This window comes from Anolis carolinensis, chromosome 1 (genome assembly GCF_035594765.1).
Source record: "Anolis carolinensis isolate JA03-04 chromosome 1, rAnoCar3.1.pri, whole genome shotgun sequence".
NCBI classification, from domain to species: domain Eukaryota; kingdom Metazoa; phylum Chordata; class Lepidosauria; order Squamata; family Dactyloidae; genus Anolis; species Anolis carolinensis.
This window is the reverse complement of record NC_085841.1, coordinates 17,658,356-17,685,216: the sequence shown is the minus strand read 5'-3', so window position 1 is coordinate 17,685,216 and position 26,861 is coordinate 17,658,356. Positions and strand designations below refer to the sequence as shown.

Below are 26,861 nucleotides of genomic sequence, written 5' to 3'. Positions count from 1 at the left end.
AGTACAAATTATTATTATTATTCCTGTTACTTGCAGCCCACTTTTCCCTCTTGGTCCAGTTCTGAAATGACTTGCCACCTTGCAAACTATCCAATTAAAAACCTAGAAATAATAATAATAATAATAAATAATAATAATAATTGCTGTTATTTGCAGCCCACTTTTCCCTCTTGACCCAGACCCGAAATGGCTTGCCACCTTGCAAACAATCCAATTAAAACCTACACATTAGAAATACTGAAATTGAATTACACATACTGTTATGATATGTATTGTTATATTTATTGTAATTATTTGCTCCCTGCTTTCCTCTCTTGATCTAGATCTAAAGCACTCACTAAAGCAACTTTAAAAGCTGCTTTTTTAAAAAAACAACAACAACATATAATTATTACATTTACTTGTACTATTATATTATTATTATATTTGTTATTTACAGCCCACTTTTCCCTCTTGATCCAGACCCAAAACAGCTTCCTGCCTGGCAAACTGACCAATTAAAACCTACAAAATAGAAATATTGAAATTGAATTAAACATACTATTATGATGATATTTATTGATATTTTTATTATATTTCTGATCTTTATTTGCACCCTGCATTCCTCTCTTGATCCAGACCTAAAGCCACTCACCACTTTAAAAGCAATCCAGTTTTTTTAAAAAAAAGTTAAACGTCTAATAATTATTATATTTACTTGTACTGTTGTATTATTATTGCTGTTATTTGCAGCCCATTTTCCCCTCTTGACCCAGACCCAAAATGGCTTGCCACCTTGCAAACAATCCAATTAAAAACCTACAAATAATAATAGTCTCACTTATCCAACATAAACGGGTCGTCAGAACGTTGGATAAGTGAATATGTTGGATAATAAGGAGAGATTAAGGAAAAGCCTATTAAACATTAAATTAGGTTATGATTTTACAAATTAAGCACCAAGACATCATGTTATACAACAAATTTGACAGAAAAAGTAGTTCAATACACAGTAATGCTATGTAGTAATTACTGTATTTATGAATTTAGCACCAAAATATCATGATGTATTGAAAACATCAACTACAAAAATGTGTTGGATAATCCAGAACGTTGGGTAAGCGAGTGTTGGATAAGTGAGACTCTACTGTAATAATAATAATTTGTAGGTTTTTAATTGGATTGTTTGCAAGGTGGCAAGCCATTTTGGAGCTGGATCAAGAAGGAAAAGTGGGCTGCAAATAACAGCGATGATAATAATAATTTGTAGGTTTTAATTTGATTGTTTGCAAGGTGGCAAGCCATTTTGGGTCTGGATCAAGAGGGGGAAATGGGCTGCAAATAACAGCAATAATAATACAACAGTACAAGTAAATATAATTATTATTAGATGTTTAACTATTTTTTCTATAAAAAAAAACTGGATTGCTTTTAAAGTGGTGAGTGGCTTTAGGTCTGGATCAAGAGAGGAAAGCAGGGTGCAAATAAAGATCAGAAACATAATAAACATAACCCCAACAATAAATCAACGGAGGCATATTTCTCTCCCCAGCCGTTCACTCTCTTCTTTTTTTTTTCCCTCCCTGCACACACAAAACAAACGCATGCTTCCCTGCCTCCAGCCAATCCTCCCCGGCGCCCTTTCCGCAGCCTTCCCCCCCTTTCCCAAGGAATGGACTCGCCCGCCTCCCGGAGGGGAACCGAGGCGAGAGGCCGCCCTGATTGCGAAGAAAGGGGTGGGAGAAGTTAGGGGGGCGTGGGGAGAGGGGAGGAGGAGTTGGGCGCCTTGTTGCTATGGGGAGATGGCGAGGAGGGAAGAGGAGGCGGCAGCAGCCAGCCAGCCAAGCCAGAGGAGCAGCTGCTGCTGGTCGGTGACACATTTCCCCTTCTTTGCTGCTGCTGCTGCTGCTGCTGCCATATTGAGAGAGCCCCCTCCTCAACTCTCCCCCCTTCATGAGGACAGTGAGTTGCAACCTTTGCTTCCCCCTTGAGGTTTGGGCACAATCCCCTCCAAGCCCCTTCTCCCTGGGCACCCTTTTCCTTCCCATTTCCATTCCCTTTCAATTTCATCATTGTGAGTCTTTCTGGGATGTGTAGTTCCACTTTGGCATGTTGAAAGAAAGCAGTGGCTTTGGAGGGCAGCATGCGCCTTTAATGGATGGGGGGGGGGGGGGCACACACACAATGGTGTGCCTTTTGGAGAGGTGTCTTTCCTCTTGGAGAGGTCTTTATGAATGGCTTTGGGAGATCTAGGATAGCCGAGGGAAAGGGGGTGGGTTTGAATGTGTGTCAGAGAAAGAAATAAAGAGGGTGGGAAGGGGAGGGGGGATTGTGCCATTTGTGGCTGTGCATTGTAACAAACCAGGAGGTTTCCAGTATGTATTTGGTGGTTGTTGTTGGAGGAATAAATGGGTTTGCAACTGGGGACTTTGGAGGAAATATATACAAGAGGTTTCCAGTATGTATTTGGTGGTTGTTGTTGGAGGAACAAATGGGTTTGCAACTGGGGACTTTGGAGGAAATACATACAGGAGGTTTCCAGTATGTATTTGGTGGTGGTTGTTGGAGGAATAAATGGGTTTGCAACTGGGGACTTTGGAGGAAATACATACAAGAGGTTTCCAGTATGTATTTGGTGGTGGTTGTTGGAGGAATAAATGGGTTTGCAACTGGGGTCTTTGGAGGAAATACATACAGGAGGTTTCCAGTATGTATTTGATGGTTGTTGTAGGAGGAATAAATGGGTTTGCAACTGGGGACTTTGGAGGAAATAACATTGTTTTATCTCTGCCATGGATTGAGTCTTCCTTTTCCAAAGGAAAAAAAAGGGGGGGTCTCTTCTGGTCCAAAACAGTAGTGTGTGAATATTTGAGAGGATCTCTTTGGAAAAGGTTGGGAATGGGATCTGGAGCGAAAGAAATATTAACATACAATTATTAAAAGAAGTGAGTTTTGAGTATCGCAGTGCCATAAAAAGGGTTATTTCTATCCCCCAACTTTACATTGTGTGAGTCTTTTGTTTTGTGTCTTTTAATATATGCCTTTTAATGGTGGTGTGTTTTGTTTGTGTGTGGTTTAAGCCCTGTGGAAAGGTGGGCAACAAATACACCATCGTCATGATTATCATCATAATTATTTTATTGTTGTTGTTGTTTCTGGAGAGGTTGCTATTGGAAATGATTGATCGAGGGGCCTCTGATTAGGACCCCAAACAATTCCCCCTTGGACTCAGATCTCATCCAAACTTTACATTGTATTAGTATTTGGTGTTAAAATCTTTGGTTTTGTGTCTTTTCATATATGTCTTTTAATGGTGTTGTGTTTTATTTGTGTATGGTTTCATCCATGAGGAGAGGTGGGCAACAAATACACAACTACCACCACCATCATCATTTTACTATTGTTGTTGTGGTTGAGATCGAGGAGACTCTGATTAGGACCCCCAAACTCAGATTTGGACTCAGATCTCCAGTATCTTTACGCACGCTTTTCATGTGGATGGAAGAGTTTGGGTTGAGTTTTAGGGGCTTTTTTGGGGTTTCTAATTTTTCTGCCCGCTTCCCAATCTTCCTTGGAGGCTTGCCTAGAGTTCCCCTCATCCAATTTAGGGGTGTTGGGAATGAATAGATCCCTTGAAGGGGGGAGAAAGGGGTCTGATAAGGACCCCCAAACTGTTCCCTTTTGGACTCAGATCTCCAGTATCTTTACGCACGCGTTTCATGTGGATGGAAGAGTTTGGGTTGAGTTTTAGGGACTATTTTGTGTTTCCTGGTCTTTGTCCCCATTATCCGGCCTTCCTTGGGGTTCTGCCTAGGGTCCCTTTCACCCCAATTTGGGGAAGTGCCCCCCCCCGGGTTTAACTGAGCCCTCCCATTCAACCTCCCCTTTTCCTTGGACTTTGCTTTATCCTCCATGGAGTTGTGCCATGTGGTGGCCTCCTATCCAAACCCCCGCCTCTTTGGCTTTTTCCTTTTTTGAGAGCGATTATAATAAAGAGGGGAAGGTGTAATGGGATTGAACCCCCCCCCCCCCTTAGTTTTTTTTTTAAAGCTTCCTCTTCCTTCATTTCAAGACCGCCTTTCTTTGCAAAGGCAAAAAAGTTCTTCCGGGGCCTGCTTGGAAAGTTGCATGCAAAGCTCTCCAATTCCGCAACCGGTTCTCTTCCTTGCAAAAAGTTTGGTTGGGTTTTGGTTTGTTTTTAAAGGGGAAGGGGTTGCATCCTCATCAGCCCGGCTCTCGGTGGGGTCGGGTCTGTCCCTCCTCCCGCGATTTTGTCCCTTCTCTTCCCCACTTCCCCTCCATTTTGGTGGGGATCCTGACAGCCACGTGGCCGCAGAGCCTGCGCCTTTGGGAGCGCACAGCAGGGGGGCGCATCTACACGGTGGAATTAACGCGGTTTGGCCCGACTTGGGACTGCTCTGGCTCAATGCTATGGAATCCTGGGAGCTGCAGTTTGGTGAGGCACCAGCACCCTTTGGCAGAGAAGGTTGAAGACTTGCCAAACTACAACTCCCATGATTCCATTGCAATGAGCCCAGCTATGTATTCATTCTGCAGGGTAAATAGGTACAACCAGGCACAAGGGGGAAAACCTGTCTCTCCCAATTTCATTGCTTATCACTGAAAAGTAAGAGAAAACAGATATCTCAGGGAATAAAGCTGCTCTTTTTTTCCATGTCAGGAGCAACTGGAGTTGCTTCTGGAGTGAGAGAATTGGCCGTTTGCAAGGACGTTGCCCAGGGGATGCCCGGATGTTTTGATGTTTTACCATCCTTGTGGGAGGCTTCTCTCATGTCCCCGCATGGAGCTGGAGCTGATAGAGGGAGCTCATCCATGCTCTCCCCGGGTGGGATTCAAACCTGGCAGCCTTCAGGTCAGCAACCCAACCTTCAAGTCACGAGGCTTTTATCCCCTAGGCTATCGGAGGCTCCTAAATCTGCTCTGTGGTTGCATTATCTTCTGAAGGTCTGGGTTGCGCCACTCTATTTCCTCCTGGAGGGTTAGATGCATGGACTGTCTTGTGGGTGAGCCTCAGTATAACACTGGGTTCCTCTCCTTTGTCTCCATCAGGGATTGGAATAGAGGTTGGAGGTGCAGCTACACCACAGGTGTCAAACTCAAGGCCTGTGGGCAAAATTTGCAGTATTTTATGTGACCCTTCTGATCAGTTATGGGCAAACTTGGGCCCTCCGGATGTTTTGGACTTCAACTCCCACAATTCCTAACAGGCTGTTAGGAATTGTGGGAGTTGAAGTCCAAAACACCCGGAGGGCCCAAGTTTGCCCATGCCTGCTCCAGTTGCTGGACTTATTTTATTTATTGTGTCAGAAGCAAATTGAGAATACAGTTATAATGTATTAGAAAAGCAACAAACAAAGTTAAGAACTTGGCATTATGCTCAATTTCCTTTGACCAGATGCCAATTCTCTCACTCCAGAAGCAACTCCGGTTGCTCCTGACACGGAAAAAAAAACCAGAAGCTGGCCCCTTGGAGTGCCTCTGGTGTCACCATTGTGCATGTGGCAGGACTCGGATTGCATTGTAGTAGGTGGTCTGTGGTTTGCTCTTCTCCACACTCGCATGTCATGGACTCCACTTTGTGGCCCCATTTCTTAAGATTACTCTGCATCTCGTGGTGCCAGACTGCAGTCTGTTCAGTGCCTTCCAAGTCGCCCAGTCTTCTTTGTGCCCAGGAGGGAGTTTCTCATCTGGTCTCAGCCACTGATGTTCTGGATTTTAACCTGCCACTTTTGGACTCTCACTTGCTGAGGTGTTCCTGCGAGCATCTCTGTAGATCTTAGGAAGCTGTTTCTTGATTTAAGTCATTTGCATGCTGGCTGATATTCAAACAGAGGATGGGCCGAAGATGTCATTGCCTGGGTCCTTACATTATTGGCTGCTACTTCCCAATGGATGTCAGGTGGTGCAATACTGGCTGGGCTACAACTCCTGTATTCCTCATCATTAGACATCATGACTAGAGCTGATGGGAGTTGTGATACAGCAACATCCAGAATGCTGCAGTTTGTTCAGTTTAGCCAGGATAGTGGGGTTTGGATTTAGATACAAGGATTGTGGATATGATGTCTGACTTTAAAATGTCCTTTAACCTTTTCCAACCTGCAGTTGGGTTGTAATTCCTATTATCCCCAGTCCAGATGGCAGATAATCAAAAGTGATGGAAGTTGTTGTCCAGTAAAATCTGGGGACACAAATTAGGTAAAAACTTAAGAACACCGACCACTATGTAATATGTGTTGCCCCTCTATATCTATAGAGTCTCTGTCCATGGATTTTGAAGGCAACCATAAGGCTGATGTGGCCCTCGATGAAAATTCAGTTTGATACACAGTAAAATAAGGAGCCTCCGGTGGCTCAGTGTGTTAAAGCGCTGATCTGCTGAACTTGCAGACCGAATGGTCCCAAGTTCAAATCCAGGGAGCAGAGTGAGCTCCAGCTTCTGCCAACCTAGCAGTTCGAAAACATGCAAATGTGAGTAGATCAATAGGTACCACTCCGGCGGGAAGGTAACGGCGTTCCATGCAGTCATGCCGGCCACATGACCTTGGAGGTGTCTATGGCCAACGCCGGCTCTTCGGCTTAGAACTGGAGATGAGCACCAACCACCAGAGTCGGACACGACTGGACTTAACATCAGGGGAAACCTTTACCTTTTACCACACAGTAAAATAAATGCATATTAATACCACTTTATCTACCATGGTTTAATACTATGGGATCATGGGATTTGTAGTTTTACAAGGTCTTTAGCCTTCTCTGCCAAAGAGCATTGGTGCCTTACCAGATTACAACTCCCAGGATTCTATAGTATTCATCTCTGGCAATCAAAGAGGGGTCAAACTGCATTAATTTAAAAGTGTAGATGCACCCTTGGCTGCCCAGCACTTCTGTGTCTGGAATAGTGAAGTTCATTTTAAGACCATCATTATGCAGTGTTTTGGCATCTGCGGATAAATATGTATATGTTATTGACTGTAAAATGGAATGTGCAAGGATTGCCAAACAATATAGGCATGAAAATTATTAGGCTGTAGCATCATGTCCACTTCAGCCCATGTGAATGGCTCTGGTCTTGCAAGGCAGGAAACCATTAAAACCATTTCGATAAGATTTAAAATCCAAATATATACAAACATTAAAATAGAATTAAACATCAATGTTATTAATTAAAAACCAACAGTTAAAATCTGTTAAACTCTGCAAAACTGATTAAAACATATTCAGCCTTAAACCCACAGGTTCTCCAGCACAACTCTATTGTGAACTGTGGCCATAGAATCATCCTAGAAGACTTAGAGATTCCTAGGGAGAAAATATTGATCAAATCTGGGAATAATCAAATGCACAAAAGCGAAGCCTGCTAATGTATGAGAGTGGGGGCTGACTTTATTTACATATACATAATGAGATATGTATATGTAAGTCTAACTATGAAACTAATGTATAATTCATATACACCAGTGGTGTCAAACTCATGGCCCTCCAGGTGTGTTGGACTTCATCTCCCTGAATTCCTGGCCATTGGCAAGCAGACTAGGGCTTCTGGGAGTTGGAGATCCAAATATCTGGAGGTCCACAAGTTTTACACCTCTGGATACGCCATATTATACACATCGCCTGAAGTTAATTTTTTACAGTATTTTTGACAATTTTGTGCATGAAACAGTATGTGTGTACATTGAATGTGGACTATTTCAGGTTGTTGCTGTTGTTGTTGCTAATTGCTGCTGCTGTTATTGTGTGCTTCCTTAAGACAAACCTATTCCAAGGTTTTCTTGGCAAGATTTATTCAGAAGGCTGTGAGAGTGAAGACTTACCTATCTTTGACTAAGCAGAGTCTGGTCTCTAGGCTTTGTAATCCAGTGCGCAAACTACTACTCCATATTGGCTCCTGCTAAATGTATTTACTAAATAATATGTGAAACGGGGTAAGCTCCCATCTCTTAGCTCCAGCTTCCCACATGAGACATGAGAGAAGCCTCCCACAGGATGGTAACAAATCTGGGCATCCCCTGGGCAACGTCCTTGTAGACGGCCAGTTCTCTCACACCGTAAGCAACTCCAATTCGCCTTTGACACGATAAAAACAATAATCATCTTCATCATCACCTTTGTATCTTGGTTTTTTACCCCAAAACTGGGACTTAAGGCAGCTTTCACTATAAAACAAGTATAATACAACAATCTTTTATTTGTCTCCTAACAGTTCCCCAAAATTGGGACTTAAAACATGTGCAATGCATTAAAAACATAGAAAAGTGTCAAAACAGAACTGAATCATTCACAATACATTATCCCTTATTCAAAATGTAAAGAACTAGGTTTGTTTTGGATTTCAGATGACAGCAGAGAATGACAAAATTTATTGGTCTCCAGTCCTCTGGTCCTTCACCTGAACCGAGAGTTTCTGCCTTCATTCCTAGCAAATAAGGGAGTTCAGGATTAGTGGATAAGGGAGTTTCTCTGATAGGGGAACTTTGTTCTTCCGGATGTCATTGGACTCCAGTTCCCATCATCTCCAGCCCTCCTGGTCAGTGACAAAGGATCATGGCAGTCATGGTTCCAACGTAGATGAGTCAGGGTGCATCTACATTGTAGAATGAATGAAGTTAGACACCACTTTAATTGATATGGCTTAATGCTACGGAATCCCGGGATTTGTAGGCATCAGTATTCTGGCAGAGAAGTCTGAAGTTGTTGGAAAACCACAACTTCCAGGATTCCATAACATTGACCTATAGTAGTTAAAGTGGGGGGTCAAATTGCATTAATTCTACCTTGCAGGTGCACCCTATTTCTGCTCTAAGGCTGAGCAATGACTGAGGAAGAAAGGGTTAACAATGGAGTTCACGGTCCACTTTTCATTTATGAGCAGGAAAGGAAATATGCAGGTAAAACACACCAGCACCATTTGCTGGAAAGTAGTAAGAAATAGGAGCAAAGGGGGTGGCTAAATGTTTGTGGAGTCAGCAGCAGTGGATATTATACAACCTGAAGCTTCCAATTATTTTGTGTGAAAAACCCTACTACGTTTAGGACAACTAGCAGTTGTTTTAGCCATAACCCTTTGGGGAAGCTTATCTGTTGGGTCTGCTACTAGTGTGAACACACCAGCGAGTTGCTCCTGTTTTTCTAACCCTCCTTGTTCTGAGCAAGGCTGATTCCCATGGGAAGAATTTAATCTCTGAATTTAATAATCGGGAACAGTTTATGTGAACAGGCAGTTTAGGCTAAGATCTTGTTGTGTCAGAATTGCTGCTATAGCAGCAATAGATTTTTTTAAAAAATAGGCCACAACCATTGCCTTAATAAATAGAAAATAAATGTCTTAATCTGTGTAAGAGTTGAAGGAGTGATTCCATATCAAGTCAGTTGTGTTCTTAGACCTTCATGTTCTGAGATTTCCCATATTTCTTTTTTACTAGTTAGGATTTGAAATTCAACACAATTGGTCCTCCATATCCACAGGGTGAGCTCCTGTTCTTAGCCCTAGATCCTGCCAACCTAGCTGTTTGAAAACATGCAAATGAAAGTAGATGAATAGGTCCTCTCTGGGAGATAGAGCGGAATATAAATAAAGTAGGAAGGCAACGGTGCTCCATGCAGCCATGCCGGCCACATGACCTTGGAGGTGTCTATGGACAATGCCGGCTCTTTAGCTTAGAAAGGAGATGAGCACCAACCCCCAGAGTCGGTCACGACTGGACTTAACGTCAGGGGAAACCTTTACCTTTACCTATAAGTAAAGTGTATTATTATTATTCGGCACAAACAGATTCAAACAACAATGGCTTGAAAATATTTTGAAAATCCAGAGAGCAGACTTTGATTTTGCCATTTTATTACACCCATTATCAATAATGGGACTTGAATAGCCACTGATTTTGGTATCCATGTGGGGTCTTGGAACAAACCTTAGTGAATGATTTATCATTGAGAGGTAAATTATTACTATTACATTGCTATCTCAAAATGTATGTTACAGCACTTTGATGATATTAAATAAATGGTAATTATCAAGATTGCAGCTGTCAAGTGAGAAAATGGGCACATCACTGATATACCACATGCATTGCAAAATGTGCATTCCAGTGCTCTAAAAGTTCAACTGAGGAGTTATGAATTATTTTAATAGATTTTCAATTTGAAGGCAACCTTTTGAGGCTACAAGCATGAAGAAGGTTGCTTCCTGTCCACACAGAGTGGGTGTGTTCTTTAAAGGAAACAGAATTTAGAGAGTGGGAAGCAGTATAATATCAGAAATGTTCATCACATGACCTTGTGATGGAGTTCCTCTTTTCTGTTGCATTTTGATTTTTATCACTCAGTCTAGACACAAAAGGTAAGTTCACAGACAGGGAAGGCTAAAGACCTTGTAAAACTACAACTCCCATTATTCCATAGCACTGAGCCATGGCAGTCGATGTGATGTCAAACTGCATTAATTCTGCAATGTAGAAGGAACCCATATCTGAAGAGAAGCACATTGGTGTGCCTTTGCCTTTGCATACTTTCTGCAACTCTTGCGAATCAACAGTCAGTTTTTCTGTCAGGATTTCTGTGTAGGAAACAGTGGGGAGAGGAGTGTAGCTCCCAAAGTTTGCTTGTATTCCCAAAAGGAATGTGAGCAAACTTTGAGAAAGATAGATAGATAGATAGATAGATAGATAGATAGATAGATAGATAGATAGATAGATAGATAGATAGATATAGTGCTGGATATAGACTAGATCCTGAATTGGATTCACTAGCACACTTACATGGGAGGTTCCAGTCATAATAATAATAATAATAATAATAAAACTTTATTTATACCCCGCCACCATCTCCCCAATGGGGACTCGGGGCGGCTTACATGGGGCCATGCCCAGGAAAAATACAATATAACAAAATATAAAAACAACATATCATAATACAATTACAACAATACAATAAAGGATCATATACAGTACAACACAAAATCCAAAAAGCAATATAACAGGGCGGGCCGCATGAATACTGTCATCACTGGATGACAACTCCCACAATCCCTAGCTAGTAGTTAGACTGGCTGAATGGGTTTCTAGGAATTGTCATCCAAAGGAGAACTTTTCCTAGCAGGTCTGTAGCCAGAAAAAACATTCGGGAGAGGTTGAAACTTTTTCTCCCAAGATGACTTTTCAAGTCAGTGTCTCCTGATCTGGCACAAGATCTCAACAGGGCCTTGCAATTACTATGCAAAGGTTCTTCACAGGTAAAAGGTCCTGAATCATTGCTCTCTCTTTTAGTCAGTTCTTGTTGGCTACAAAGGACAATCATTTCCACAATTGTCAGAAGTTTCTTTCTGTTTTCTTCTTACTTCCTTTAACATGATGACGGATTATATCAAGACGTTTTTCACTGCGAATTAGCTAAAAGTTTTCAGCCAAGCACAAGTTGTTTTGATGAAACTCTGTTTTTGGGGGTCTATTGAAGACTTCTATTGCATCTTTCCATCACACAAATGGTTTAGCAACCAATGCACCAAGCTTCTGATGACTACTTTTACCCCCTACTTCTCCTCCAAACACCACACCTTACTTACAGAGTGCATCTTGTATGTGCAATGAGTAGGCTAACCAGGGAAATCTGTTGAACCATTTGGGTTGAAAGTTTAAATGTCTCTTCTTATCCACAGGAAATACATATCCTAGCAAAGGAGTTGTGGATTTCACACTAATTGAGCTTTCACTTATCAGACACAGTCTTTTTCATATACAGTCCAAGGTCTAACAATGGCACAGCTTCTTCTCTTTGCTCCTGTTCCATGGTTTCCTTGACAGGGCTTGGATTAGATGAACCAGTGGGAGATATCTCCGTTCCCACCTGCAATCCAGGTCAGATCTCCCCCCCCCCCCCCACTAGCGCACACGCCTTAGGCTTTGCCTGCTGGCTACCACATTTTGGCAACTTCCACTATGGTCGCTTACACTATGTCAGTTATTGCAATTTAATTGTTAGAAAGGTAGGTAATGATCGTGTGAATAATCAAAATTTGGTTGAGGTAGTGCTTGCAGTTCTGGAAGGACTCTTAATTTTTGCTTCTCAGGTACTTGGTATGGAGATTCGGTTAACCAGTTAAAATTCATGAGTAAATGACTCATGAAACATTTGACCCGAAGCATTTCAGGGGTGGTTTGAACCTCTAAGCTGGCCTCTTGGCTACGGGCTTGTTTCCAAGTATGACTTGGAATTTATGTATGGACAAATGAATACATACAAGCATATCGCACCATGGACATTTTCCAAATGGTACTATTTCATGTTTTAGTCAGTGGAGTTCATAGTTTACTCCCTTTCATTGAGAGTGATTTTCCCCCTTTAATGTCTTGCATGTCAGATATGCCTTTGTTTCTGTGTAGTACTGTCTTCTTTATGCCAAGGTTTTTAACACAGGTGAACACTCAGAAGTACGATTCTGCCTCAGCATACATATAGCATGAAGGTTTTTTTTGTTTTTATATATTTCATAAATGCTTTAACTTTCTTCAGATAATGAGACCCAGAGCGGCTTATGACCAAAGATAGTAGACGCTCAGCTTTTTCAGGGAAAGTGGAAATAATCACACATAGAAAACTCACTATTTTTGTTTACTTCTCCTAGGAATCTCTAGGTCCTTCTGCACAATTATACAATCTACTTCTGCCAGAGGTTGACCATAGAACCATACTGGGGTACCCACATATGTTTGTATCTATCAATTAAGCTATTGCTGTTAAAGTGGGGTCAAACTGCATTAATTCTACAGTGTAGATACACTCAAAGTTGAAATTATTGGACTACGTGAACATACTGTCTGATGCATATAGCAGAGCTTCTGGTATTCTTAGCATTAAGCCACTGATCCGGTGAGGAAACGGATTCATCACACCTCTCACCTAAAGCGGGGAGTGAAATCCATCAAATCAGTCCGCCTTCCCACCCCAAACCCACACATGACATGTAAACCATGGCAACCCCACTGCCTCCGCCACCATTGGAACAGATGGCTCTCCACAATGGCACGATGCACTTGGGTTCCCTTAGGAAAATACTTGGGGAATGATGATGCTTAAGGGCATAAAGGAAGATTAATTAATAGAGGCATTGTCGGTGCCTGGATTTGGTTGCTCCTATTTGCACTCTGATAGTGCTCTTTTGCGGAGGGGTCCCACTTAGTTCCACTTAGACCTGTGCTTTAAGAAGACTGTGTTCACTGTTTTAAAATTTGTTATAACAATGTTAGATAAGCAGATTCAATTTGATTTGTTCCTAGATAAGAATATATAGGAGTGTTGTTGTGGTTTGTATTAGGACTCTGGCAGAACTCCAGGGTTCAAACCCTCCAGCCAGGGAAACCTAACATTTGATGCTGGGCGAATTGCACTCTCTGAAGGAACATCTATACTATAGAATTAATGCAGTTTGGCATCACTTTAACTAACATAGCCCAATGGAATCATGGAGTTTTAGTTTTACAATATCTTTAGCACTTTTAGCCAGTGTGATGGTGTCTCACCAAACTACAAATCCCAGGACCTAATAGCAATAATAATAATAATAATAATAATAATAATTTTATTTTTATACTCCGCCTCCATCTCCCCGGGGGGACTCAGACGGCTTACATGGGGCCAAAGCCCGGGCAAATACAATAACAGACATAAAACAACATCAAATAACAAAAACCATGTGCAGATAAAAATTAAAAATTAACATAAAAGTAAAATAACAAACATTAGTAAAACACAAGTTATAACACAGCAATAGAATCATAAAAATGAACTGGGCAAAAGTGCGCCAAGTAAGTTTTGTAAACAAGAGGTAGTTAAAAGTGCTATAAGATCATTGAGCCAGGATAGTCAAAGTGGTGTCAAACTACATTAATTCTATTGTATAGTGGAGCGCTTAGCCTCAGAGAAAGGCAAATCCACTCTGAACAAATTTTGTCGAGAAAACTGCCTTTGGATGCCAAAAATCAGAAACGATTGGAACAAGAGGCTTGTATAGGTATAGCTTACAAAAGTTACAGTCTTAATTACATGTCCAACAGCTAGCAAGAACATTAGCCTTTTGGTTAGGGAATTCTGGGATTTATTGTCCAAAATACAACTTTTCCAAGCATTGAATAGAATTGTTTATGGGCGTTTTAGGATTTTCATTTGTATTTTTGGATACTTTTGCCTGTTCATAACCACCATTGCTGTCTAGTAATTTTAAAGACACTGGTTTTTTGGGGGGTGGAGAGTAGCTGGATGGGCATCCTTTAGGAGTGCTGTTGTTGTGTATTGCTGCTTGACGGGAGGTTGGACTAGATGGCCTTTGTGAGCCTTTCCAACTCTTTTAAATGCCTGCGATTTCATAATGCTAACTTTTATGCTTTGGGGTGTCATTGAAGGACAGTGGGTCCTTGGTATCTGCTGGGACTTGGTTCCAGGACACTGTGGATACTGAAACCTGTGGGTGCTCATGTGCTTAGATCTATCATGTCTATTTAATTACTTACCTTTTTGGCTAGTTACTATAAGTTTGTATTGATGTGTTTGTTTACTGTTTTGATTTTGTATTGTTTCTATTGTTTATTATGGCTTTGAATGTTTGCCGTCTTTTGCTGGAAACCGCCCTGAGTCCCCCCAGGGAGATATGACAGGTTATAAATAAATAAATAATAATAATAATAATTATTATTATTATTGTTATGGTTATGTCCCATTATATACAATGGCATATAAAATAGTAAAATTAAGGTTTGCCTTTTTGGATTTTTAAAATGTTTTTCGAGCCATGGATTGTTTAATTTGTGGATACGGAAACCATGGACAGGGAAAGGCCAACTGTATAGAGAAGGGCTACAGTGAGTGTAATGGACTCTTTGCTTTCTTTTTGGGGATATGTCTTTGGAAATGGCGGTCCAATATACCTGCGAGTATATTATATCATGCCTCTGATTTGACAACCTCTCTAGTGATGCGAGGAAGGATTTGGGTTGGCTACGTATCTGAACATATTTTAAAGCCTCAAAAAAGGCCAATTAATCAATTATAAAGTAGAGACTGGGAAAGTAGATTTAAAGACTGCAACTCCCAGAATCCCCCAGCTAGTTGGGCCTGTTGCACTGGTGGAAGATTGCAGGATTTTTAAGATGAAAAAAATGAACTTTTCCAAATTTTATGGGAAAGACAAGACTGATAGGTTGTGGTTGTTGTCGGCGTTGTTGTTTACGGTATGGCCTACTTACCTCTCTAAAATGAGACTCAACGTTGCTGTGAGGCTCAAAGGTTTTGATGAGCCACCAAATATATTTGCAATACCAATTGTGAAAGTGGGTGCCTTGTGATGGTTGAGAAACACATCGTTGTGGAGCCATTCTTAAACTCGTGGCTCAAGAGTAGAGAAATTCCCCGGGCCGTCTTTGTGCTCTGTGCTGCGAGCCATACAGCTGTGCATGTGCTTTTCCATCCCTCCGAAAGAGAGGGAGAGGCTGCTCCGCGATGTGCCAGCTTGCTTCAGCGTATGACCAAGAGGCAGGGCTTTATCCCCAAGGAGAACAGACGAGCTTCAGTTGTCTTGGATACACGGTGGTGTATGTAGCATTGTAATCAAATATAGGCCATCTGCAGTGGCGTTGGGGAATTTAAATCTGACCTCTGATCTTGGTAACGGCTCCACTAGTGAGGTGGGCAGTGTGTGTCCGCACGTGGGGCAGCGCCGGAGAACAAAGGGGAAGAGACACAAAGATCATGCTTTGCTCTTCACCTCTTGGATGTAACTCGCATGGGTGCCAGCTAGGTAAGTGTGCCCAGCATTTAATGGCTGGGCAGAATGAAACAGTTCAATTTAAGTCGCTTATTTAGCCCCCTTTCTGCTAATAATGCTGCATGTCTGTTGGAATATTTCTATATGAAATTTGATGCACTGTGCTTGGGGAGAGTGGTGTGTCTCAAGTTCAAACACTGGTTCAATCTACCACACCCATCGGTGTGTAACAAGACTTCTGAATATTGAGATTGCTGTTGTGTTGCCTGAGGGTCATCCAGTAGTTTCCAATTCTGTGCGGAGATCCTAACCTTGGTTTCCACTGGGTGACCCTGGGCAACTCACATTCAGCCCCAAAGAACTCAGATAGGTTTGTCGAAGTCGGGAATAATTTGAAGCAACAACAGCAACAATGAGATGGCAGTGTTTTTGCCACAGATCTCTGTTCCTGGAGTACTTTCACATTGCACCATTATAGGACCATTATTCCATTTCAGCTTGTTCCATCCTGTGGGATGCTGGGATTTGCCAATTGGAGGGAGTTATTGAGAACTGTCAGCCAGAGAGATGTAGTACCTTGCCAATACTACAAACACTAGGATTCGATAGGATGTTCCCATGACCTGGGGTCCCCAGATGTTTTTGGCCTTCAACTCCCAGAAATCCTAACAGCTGGTAAACTGGCTGGAGTTTCTGGGAGTTGAAAGCCAAAAACATCTGGGGACCTCAGGTTGAGAACCATTGGTTTAATGGGAATCATCAGGCTATATATAATTGTGTAGTGTGGAAGGACACTGGCTTCAGGGTGATGAGGACTTGAGTTTTAGAATTCTGAGTTATGACATCTTTGGAGCAGGTCCTCTTGAGTATCACGATTTACTAACCTAAGACTCTTGTTAAAAATCCTAAAACAGGGTTGGAAAACCTATGGCCCTTCAGTATGGCCTTCTACCCCTTCTGAGTCCTAGCTTGCATAACCAATTGTTAAGAATGTTGGAGATTGTAGTCCAACAATATCTGAATGACTACATGTCCCTCACATTTTTCCTTGCTTGTTTGTTACTGTGTTATGTGTTTTAAAGGTTTAAAACCATAATTGTAAAAATGAACTCATCAGTTTTACCATTGGATGCTCTCTGAGGAAGACTAGGAGCTTGTCTATACTAGTTCAAAAAATCCTACACAAAAATCCAACTCAGTCTTCATTATACATGAGGGCTTCTGCTGAGTATCTTAGTATCACAGTGTCCTCAACTTGGTTTAGTGCAGGAAATACTGGAGTACCCTAGGACTTTGCAGCTGGATAGCAGGGTCAGATCTGTTGCAGGCCAATCCACATGGACATTTCTGCCATTACAGTCCCATGTCATTGTCATCATTTACCTCTGATCAGGAAGTTCCTTGGCTGTTGCAGTTGTGTCTTGCTCAACTTTCTCCTTTCTAGTTGCATGGGTGCCCCATTATAACCTCATCAGATGTGTGAAGTGCTTTCATAAAGCTCCAAAGCAAGTGGAGAGTGATGTTGGTAAGATGGAGGACAAGAAAATGGGTTAGTGGAACCAATGTGATCTCTGTCTGGACTATTTGGGCACCAGTGCAAGGAGATTCTGGCTACCATCAAGGTTAATCCAGGTCCAGTCTGGAGCATAATGCTCTAAACTGGTATCGGATTAAGTGACTAGTATAGACATGGCCTGGGAGAAGTCGTCAGTGCTTGATAACCTATGGTTTAATGGCTCTTACTCCAGTTCCATCCATTCTGTATTGGGTTCCTTTGAAGTGATATCAAAAATTAACTTTTGTGGGGTTACAGCTCCTACCATTCCTCATGAGCTGTATATGTTGGGCAAGTCTGGGAGTTGTAGTAAAATTTCCAAACTGAGGCTTATTGCTGTTGGACAACATCATAGCACAAGTACAGTAGGCCTCCCTTTTTGGGACACAACCCCCACGAAAATAGAAAACTGCAAATGAAACATGTGTGACTGAGATCATCTTCTATCAAATGTTGGCCATAGAATTGCATTGGAGAGGACCTATAAATGCCCAGAGAAGCGTCTCTAGGAATTTAAGTCAGACTTGTTTAACCCTTGACTTGTGGGGGCCGCATGTGGCCCAAGATGCTTATGAATACGGCCCTACACAAAATTGTAAACTTACTGAAAACACGATTTTATTTTTTGCAACTTGATTGCACAGTTCTCGATTATGAATTTTGTAAACCGCAACAGAATTGAACAATCAGAGTAAGTTATGTCTACAAATATCAAACTATTTATCCCTACTTCACATTGCAACTGCAAACAGTTTGATCAGAAGACCAATTCAACAGTTTGAAAAGTCCTTCCAAATGGGTCAGCGCATAATTAGGATTACTATGCAAGGAATTTTTTTATTTTAATTTATTTTTTTCTTATCTGTGGTGGTTGTATATCACAAAGATTATGCATGGACCTTTTTATTATGTTATGTGTGGCCCAAGATGAAATAATAATAATAATAATAATTATTATTATTATTATTATTGTGGGATCACAAGCCTGCAAAAGTATTGGCAAATGAGCACGCAAAGATACTTTGGGACTTCCGAATCCAGACTGACAAAGTTCTGGAACACAACACACCAGACACCACAGTTGTGGAAAAGGAAAAGGTTTGGATCATTGATGTTGCCATCCCAGGTGACAGTCGCATTGACGAAAAACATCAGGAAAAACTCAGCCGCTATCAGGACCTCGAGATTGAACTTCAAAGACTCTGGCATAAACCAGTGCAGGTGGTCCTGGTGGTGATGGGCACATTGGGTGCCATGCCAAAAGATCTCAGCTGGCATTTGGAAACAATAGACATTGACAAAATCACGATCTGCCAACTGCAAAAGGCCACCCTACTGGGATCTGCACACATCATCCGAAAATACATCACACAGTCCTAGACACTTGGGAAGTGTTCGACTTGTGATTTTGTGAAACGAAATCCAGCATATCTATCTTGTTTGCTGTGTCATACAATAACATAATAATAATACTTTATTTTTCTATCCCGCCTCCATCTTCCCAGGGACTTGGGGCAGCTAACACAGGGCCAAGCCCAAAGAACAAATAATAAACAAAATAAAATACATGTAAACAACATCTTCAAGCAGATAAGAACACATTAAAAGGTTGGACACCTCTACTCTTAAGTCATTTGGCACAGCGGAAATTAACCATTCAGTTGTACCAGAAGAGCTAGAGATTCCTAGGCAGGACATAGTAATTAAATTTGTGGATAACCAAATCCGCAAAAGTTAAACCCAAATATGTGGAGGCCCAACTACATATCATCTTTATGTTCATGTAGACTTCTCTTCTCATTCTGTTAAACCAGTTCAGTTAGGAGGCAACTGCAGATTTTATCTGATGTCAATAATTACAGATCCAGCAGCCGCCCTCCTCCTCCCGGCCTGCCCCCAGTTACACTCTCATGAGCGCACACACCCTAAAAGCATTGCAGCATAATGCACCGTAGTATTACATGCCAAAGGTTTAAGTGCTGGTAATGAGGGCAGAGTCCATTCGTTCAACTGCTGATTGGAACGTGTGATGCTGAGCAAGCAGGGAGCCATGGAGGCCTGAACACAAGCGCTCTTTGGGAACGCAGCCAGCCCTCTGCCTTTGGACATCCCCTGTTATCTGGTGTCCTTGCTGACTAATTCAACTCACAGGGACAAGTTGGTGGAAGGGTCACCCAGGCCTAATGTGCAGGAATGTTCTGGGAATTCCTTCTAAGCCATGATATGTCAGGTGGATTTCCCTTTCCTGCAGCAATTTTTTTTTAATTAAAATTTTATGTTATAAAATTGTAGTGCAACCGCTTTGTTCCTGGATTCGATACCTGCAATTTCAATTTATCAATGGTCCACAAATATAAACACAAGTGTTTATGGGCCTCTCTAGGTCTTCCATTGCAAATTTATGGAATGCTTCTAGCACCAGTGTGATGATGATGATGATGATGATGATGATTTTATTTGTTACCTGCCTCTAATCATGGCTTGAGCCAGGGTACAACACATGTAGGGTTTGCTATTACAGTAGAGTCTCACTTATCCAACATTCGCTTTTCCAACACATTTTTGTAGTCAATGTTTTCAATACATCGTGATATTTTGGTGCTAAATTAGTAAATACGGTAATTACTATGTAACATTACTGCATAATGAACTACTTTTTCTGCCAAATTTGTTGTATAACATGATGTTTTGGTGCTTAATTTGTAAAATCATAACCTAATTTGATGTTTAATAGGCTTCTCCTTAATCTCTCCTTATTATCCAACATATTTGCTTATCCAACGTTCTGCCGGCCTGTTTATGTTGGATAAGTGAGATTCTACTGTATTCATGGTTTGAGGTATTCACAGGAATCTTGGGAAGTATCCCCTGTGGATACTGAGATTGTATTGTAGTTACTAACAGGCATTGGATAAAACATAAGTCAAACCAAGAAATTTCAAGTGCATGTGAATTCAAAGCCAGTTTGGTTGTGCTAAAAATCACATTACAGTTTTAACGAACTTCCGTTTTCTCTTTTTCTATAATTTTCAGAAATGCCAGAGAAAGAAAAAAAAATGAGACTTGCATTATTTAAAGTGTTTTTTGTTTTTCTGAGCCATCAAACCAACAGGTCCCAAACTTCCATAACAGGATTTAAAATACAATTTCACACTATGGTCTATGGTGCCAAAGAAAGAGTAGTACTTGGAAATACTACTTTTGTGGACAACTCAGAAAACAATACTTCTAATTTCTGGGAAAGATATGTCAAAATGGAGGAATCTACAGTGGTTAATAGTATGTAAAAGGTATTTTGGAGAACTGGAAATAGGTGTCCCATGATTTCAGATTTCAGAAGCTAAACGGGACCAAGCCTGCTTAATACATAGATGAGAAACACCAGGGGATACTAGGAAACTCCAAGTTGGCTAAGAAAGAGTCCTGGCTGAAACCTTGGAGGAGCCATTGTTGGCAACCAGAATTGATAATATTGGCTAGATCAGGCATGGGCAAACTTTGGCCCTCCAGGTGTTTTGGACTACTGGCGGTTGGGAATGGTGGGAGTTGAAGTCCAAAACACCTGGAGGGCCAAAGTTTGCCCATACCTGATCTAGATAGTTGGTTGGAGTCATTTTAACACTTTACTAACACCAGGGCTGCCAAATCTCCATCTCATTGATTTTGGTGTTGCATGCCTTCAAGTTGTTTCTGACTGATGCCAACTCTAAGGCAAACCTGTCATAGGGTTTTCTGAGGCTGAGGGTGTGTGGCTTGCTGTGGGTTTTCATGGTTGAATGAGAATTCAGATCTTGGTCTTCAGAGTTGCAATCCAATTATTTATACTGTAAAGGTTTATTAAAATACATGTGGAATGCTGTGGAGTTTTAAGTAAGGGCGTAACACTATTATTACAGGTTGAGCATCCTTTACCCAGAATGCTGAAATCCGAAATACTTCACATTCCAAAACTGTCCAGTTGGGTGGCTGAGATGGCTCAGTGTACACGCACACTTTGCTCATTCACAACATTATTAAAATCATCTCCAGGCTCAGTATACAACATAAATGAATATAATAATAATAATAATAATAATAATAATAATAATAATAATAATAATAATAATAATAATATATTTCTTATATCCTGCCTCCATCTCACCGATGGGACTCGGGGCAGCTTACATGGGGACAAAGCCCTAAAACAACAGTTGACATATACATAAATCACAATACAATTACAAAATTAAAATACATAACACAACAATTAATTAACCTTTAAAAATAGACATGCAACGTATCAATTAAAACAGAAGAATGGGGCTGATTGGGTTACTTGAATTTCACATTTAGTCATTGGTTCCACCTCCAAAATATCTCATTCTACTCAAATGCAGGCATCCTAAAACTTGGGGGGGGGGGACTCAAAATATTTCTTATTCCAAGCATTTCAGATAAGGGATATTCAACCTGTATTGGATTGATGTTGCATGTACTATTTTAAACCTTTTGGTATTATCAGTAGGAAGCCTTGGTTGAAATCCTAACACCTTGCTGGGGGATTGTGAGTGTCTTTGTGAATGTCACCCACCCATCACCTCAATTCCCCGTCATCAGGTATATGTTTTTTTGTTTTAAAAAAACAACAACAGAAAAATAATAATCTTCTTCACAAGGTACCTTTTTGTTTTGAGGATAAAAAGGCTTGTAAACCACTGTGTACTGTGCTGCATATCAGCTGCAGGCATCAAGAAATCACGATGCCATTGCTATAGAAACCTTGACTTGATTAGATGTCATAACTCCTTTTGATTCACATTGATATGCTGTGGGTTCCTGCTGTGAAATGAAAATTCATCCCCTCTCTCTCTTTCAGACACACACACACACACTACATGTATATATATATATATGTTCTGTTGCCTTATAGCTTACCAAATGTCTTTGATGCAGAATTTAATTAAGGTAGTTACAGGAAAGAACAAAGTGGAGCCTCTGTTTTGTTGTTGTTATTGGACCTTAATCTACAAGTTTAACACATTTGTGGCAAAGTGTTTGTGGTGTGTTTTTAATTTAGAGAAGCCTTGTATATCTCGCAGCTTATCTCGCTCTAGGGAGAAGAAGATACCTCCAGCCTACCAAGTGCCTTACTGTCGGCAAGCAAAGTCCTCCTTTGTTGGATTTGAGCAATATTGAGCTCGACTAGCAGAAGTTTCAGTTTTAATATCCCCCTTTCCTGTTAATATTACTAGCGCACTAATTGTGTACTAGTCATTTAATGTTTTCATGTGATCCATCTAACTTTCCTAACCATCTTCCCTCTTATGTCTTCATAGCACTGGGAATACTAGTGGCAAAGAGAATTTAGTATTAATTTAATATTAATGCTCCCAATCCTTACTTAGTTGCATTCGTGAAGGCTGCATTTAATAGCCATTTGGTGACTCATTATCATTTTTTTTATTATATGGCTTTAAAACCTGCTGACTTTTCATTGGCTCAGCTTTGTTCCATTTTTATGTGGGTGATGTTTCCAACTGTTGATCTTCTTTATGTTTGTTTTAATCCTTGAGCACTTTGCTTCCATTCCATTCAGTTGCAATGCAACAACTACTTGGGACATTTAGGTTTTACATCTGCGGGAAGCCTTGGAGGCACTAGCCAACGTGAACCTTTTCCCAACCAGATTAACTCCAGGGCAGATCTAATAATCCTGCAGGTTTCATCCCCTCCGTTTTTCTTTCCGAGTTTACCTGGCTTTGGGGAAGAGAGAGATTTACAGCAAGCCATGAGCCATTTGAATTTTGTTCAATGCTCTGTCAGCTTTTACCCTTAAACATCCCAAGTAGGGGCATGTTGTCAGTAAATACTGAACAAAATGCAGATACTTGAAAAGTGGTAGCCAATGAATCTTGCATTTCCTGTATTGCTTCCTTGTGACAAGATCAAAGGAGATTACAATGCATTTTTGCAATGAAAAGCCACCTAGTTAGATTGCTGTGAGTTTTCCAGGTTGTCTGGCCATGTTCCAGAAGCATTCTCTCCTGACCTTTCGCCCACATCTATGGCAGACATCCTCGGAGGTTGTGAGGTTTGTTGGAAACTAGGCAAGTGAAGTTAAATATCTGTGGAAGGTCCAGGATGGGAAAAAGAACTCTTGTCTGTTGGAGGCAAGTGTGAATGTTCCAGTTAATCACCTTGATTAGCATTTAATAGCCGTGCAGCTTCAAAGCCTGGCTGATTCCTGTCTGAATGAACAAAATCTGGCTACCAATATTTAAAAACTCTAATAAGGACAATAAATAAAGAACAACACTCTGGAAACAGGGGAGTCCCAGACAGGAAACAATCAGGGCCCGCTAACACCTCCCAACAAAGGATTCCCCCAGCCACGAAAGCCTCCGACAACACACCTGGTGAGGATTCTCAGGGTCAGATTTAGGTATCTCTGAAGGGGAGGGTTAAAAAGTAGTCGCCCACAGTTTTAGCATTGTTTGAAAGTTAACCTATATTCATTAATAATGGCAGGTTGGGAAATTTCTGTTTCTCCTGAGCTGTAGGCTGCAAGCTCTGCCACTGTTGCAGATAAGCAAGCTCAGGTATGAGTGGGAAAAATGGAACAGCAGCAGTGCTAACAGTACAACATTTTATTTACACTGCATCGTAACAGAAATGATTGAATCTTAGTGTGTTAGTTTACTGTAAGTTTAACTTTCTGAAAATATTTATTTATTTGCGGTATTTATATTCTGTGGTTCTTATTTACTTTATTTATTTTTTTACAGTATTTCCTCTTGGGAAAGAAACATGGTTATTTAATTTATTTATCGTGTCAGAAGCGAGCCAAGAGTACAGTTGTAATGTATTTAAAAACACAAAGTTAAAGACTTGCCATGATAATAAATGTCCTTTCACCAGTAGCTGGCCACTTGGAGTGCCTCTGGTGTTGCTATAAGAAGGTCCTCCATCGTACATGTGACAGGGCGCAGACCGCATCGTAGTAGGTGGTCTGTGGTTTGCTCTTCTCTACACTCGCATGTCGTGGACACCACTTTGTGGCCCCATTTCTTAAGGCCATCTTCAATATCAGCCATGATTTGAGGTTCTGGGTTTTAACCTGCAACATGGTGATAGATCACAAGTTTGTGGATGCACCAAGATCCAGGTTTACCCTTGGAAAGCACAGACTCCTAGAAAAGGAAGGAACCCAAGGGCCATGTTATACAATCCCTGGTGCCTTTGCGGAGACCCTTTTTAGTGGCAAAGATTTGTTTAAAGTCTCCCTAACCAAAGGAGTTGTAGTTCAACAATATCTGGAGAGCAGCACAATTGTCACCCCTGGATTGAACTAGACCAGGCATGGGCAAACTTGGGCCCTCCGGCTGTTTTGAATTCAACTCCCAGAGGGCCCAAGTTTGCCCATGTCAGGGTGGTCAGAATTTCCATAGGTCACCTCTCTTTGTTCTTTGATTGTTTCTTTTAAAAGAACCCTTTTCATGTTTTTTCCAGGCCAACAAGGTTAAATGGGTCCAGTAACTGGAATGACTCCAGATAGGAAAGCTGAAACGCCAGGGGCAGAGAAAGCCGCGGGGCTACGGCACATCCAAAGAATGGGAAGTTTGCCGGAGGAGGCCATCGATGCCGCTCGACCAAAGGCTTCGGCCGTGGACAGCGAAGTCGCCGATGACGAACTCACAAACTTGAACTGGCTGCACGAAAGTACGAACCTCTTAACAAACTTTAGCCTCGGAAACGAGGGTCTTCCGGGGGTTAGTCCTCTGTACGACATTGAGGGCGATAATGCGCCCTCTTACCCTGCTTCCTGCTACTCCAACCCCGAGAAGAAATCTGCCACTTCTAAGCCCCCCTATTCCTTTAGCCTCCTGATATACATGGCAATTGAGCATTCGCCAAATAAAAGCTTGCCGGTGAAGGAGATTTATAGTTGGATCCTGGAACGCTTCCCCTACTTTGCTACAGCACCCACTGGCTGGAAGAACTCTGTTCGGCATAATCTTTCTCTGAACAAGTGTTTCCGGAAGGTGGAGAGGAGTCACGGAAAGGTAAGAATGGGCTGGTAGTGGCAGAATTTCATTTTTTGGGGGAGTAGAGAAATAGTTAATGAATTTTCTGTTGTGATGAATGAATTGTAATTGCAAAAAATATTTTGTGCAAGCTTTTGGAAAATGAAAATCTTCATAACCTTTTGGAGATTTTATGATCTTTGGAAAGGCATGACCTTGTCAAAAGTCACAACCTTTTGAAAAATGATGCCATAACCTCTAGGTAAAAAGCCTAACCTATTAGAGTCATAACCTTTTGGAAAATGGCATTCACCAGCATTCATGCAAGGCAATTAGGTTGCTCAACTGTGAAACTGATGTCCTAATATCTCTTTGGAAAAAGATGTGCCAATGCACAAACATACATATTCAGCAGAGTTCCAGAAGTGTTCTTTTTAGTTACTCAAAAAATCTACTCTCCCTTAAAATATATTTGCCTTTGAATCATGCTCTCAAGAGACAAAAATAAACAGACTTCTTTAAAAGTAACATAGCTGGTTTGCTCACAAACTTCATATATTCAGCATACAGGTACTTTGCTTATGAATCCAGTTACAGATAGGATTTGGAGTAGTTTCTCTGTGTAGATAACACAACGCATCTTTCTTAGAATCAATAGTCCATAGTCCAATGGAGTCTAATGGCTTCTGTTCAGCATACTGTTCCTGCATTGAAGTCTGAAGCATACAGTTCTTACTGAAGTCTAAACAGAACCATTCCTACAAAGTCTAAAAGCATACAGTTCTTACAGTCTTCCAAACTGCACTGTTTCTAAAATGGAGTCTAAGTCCTGAACCAGCCCAGATCTGATTGCATGGTTTGTGGCCCCTCCCACAGCATAGAGATAAAGAAAACTGCAAACCAATATACACATTTACAATACAGTAAGGAGTCTGAAATATATACAAAACAAACAACTAGTGAAGGCTTGAAGAAGATTGCTATTTCCAACACAAAGTTCAGTGTGTGAGGAATTTTTTTTTTACCCATACGTCTCAGAAACAATGAGGTGGTTACAGCATTTATTTTATTCTTACGAAAACAACCCTCCAGTTCAACACTTTTTTTGAGGGGGGGGGGGGATGGAATAGAGGTCTCTGTGAGTAATAGTTTCTAACCTACATTGATAATTTTGAAATATTTTCCTCTCCCATGGGACAAATGAGTAAATCACACTTAGAAATTGTTTTTTGAGAAACTGATATTTCTCCAAATTCTTGCATTACAATCAGCCCTTTGCATTTGCTGTGGTTAGGGGCATAGGATACCCGTGAAAGTGGAAAAACTCCCAATAAAAACCCCACTATTCTTTTACTGGAAAAAAGGCCTCTTTAGAAATCTCTACCATGACTCTCTAAGGATCTCTAGGTCCTCTAGCATGACTCTTATCACCAAACCCTGGCAGATGTTGATCTTTGAGTCACACTGGAGAACTTTTAAAATCAGGAATCTTCAAATTTGAAAAAGTCAACCCCGCAAATGTGGGAGGCCAATTGTATTTGCCAATACA

General features: G+C 41.1%; 1 protein-coding gene across 2 annotated transcripts in view; it reads left to right on the top strand.

Moving 5' to 3' along the window:
- Window positions 1–1,688: 1,688 nt before the first annotated feature.
- foxn2 (forkhead box N2) overlaps window positions 1,689–26,861 on the top strand; it is a 66,051-nt gene continuing 40,878 nt past the window's right edge. The window contains exons 1-2 of one of the 2 annotated variants that reach the window (XM_062970426.1): window positions 1,689–1,941; window positions 24,798–25,351. In XM_062970426.1, the coding sequence (XP_062826496.1) occupies window positions 24,812–25,351 (540 nt within the window). In that variant the 5' untranslated portion in view covers window positions 1,689–1,941; window positions 24,798–24,811. Of the gene's footprint in view, window positions 1,942–14,693; window positions 15,788–24,797; window positions 25,352–26,861 lie in introns of those variants that run through there. The other variant, XM_016990711.2, reaches the window with a different exon arrangement.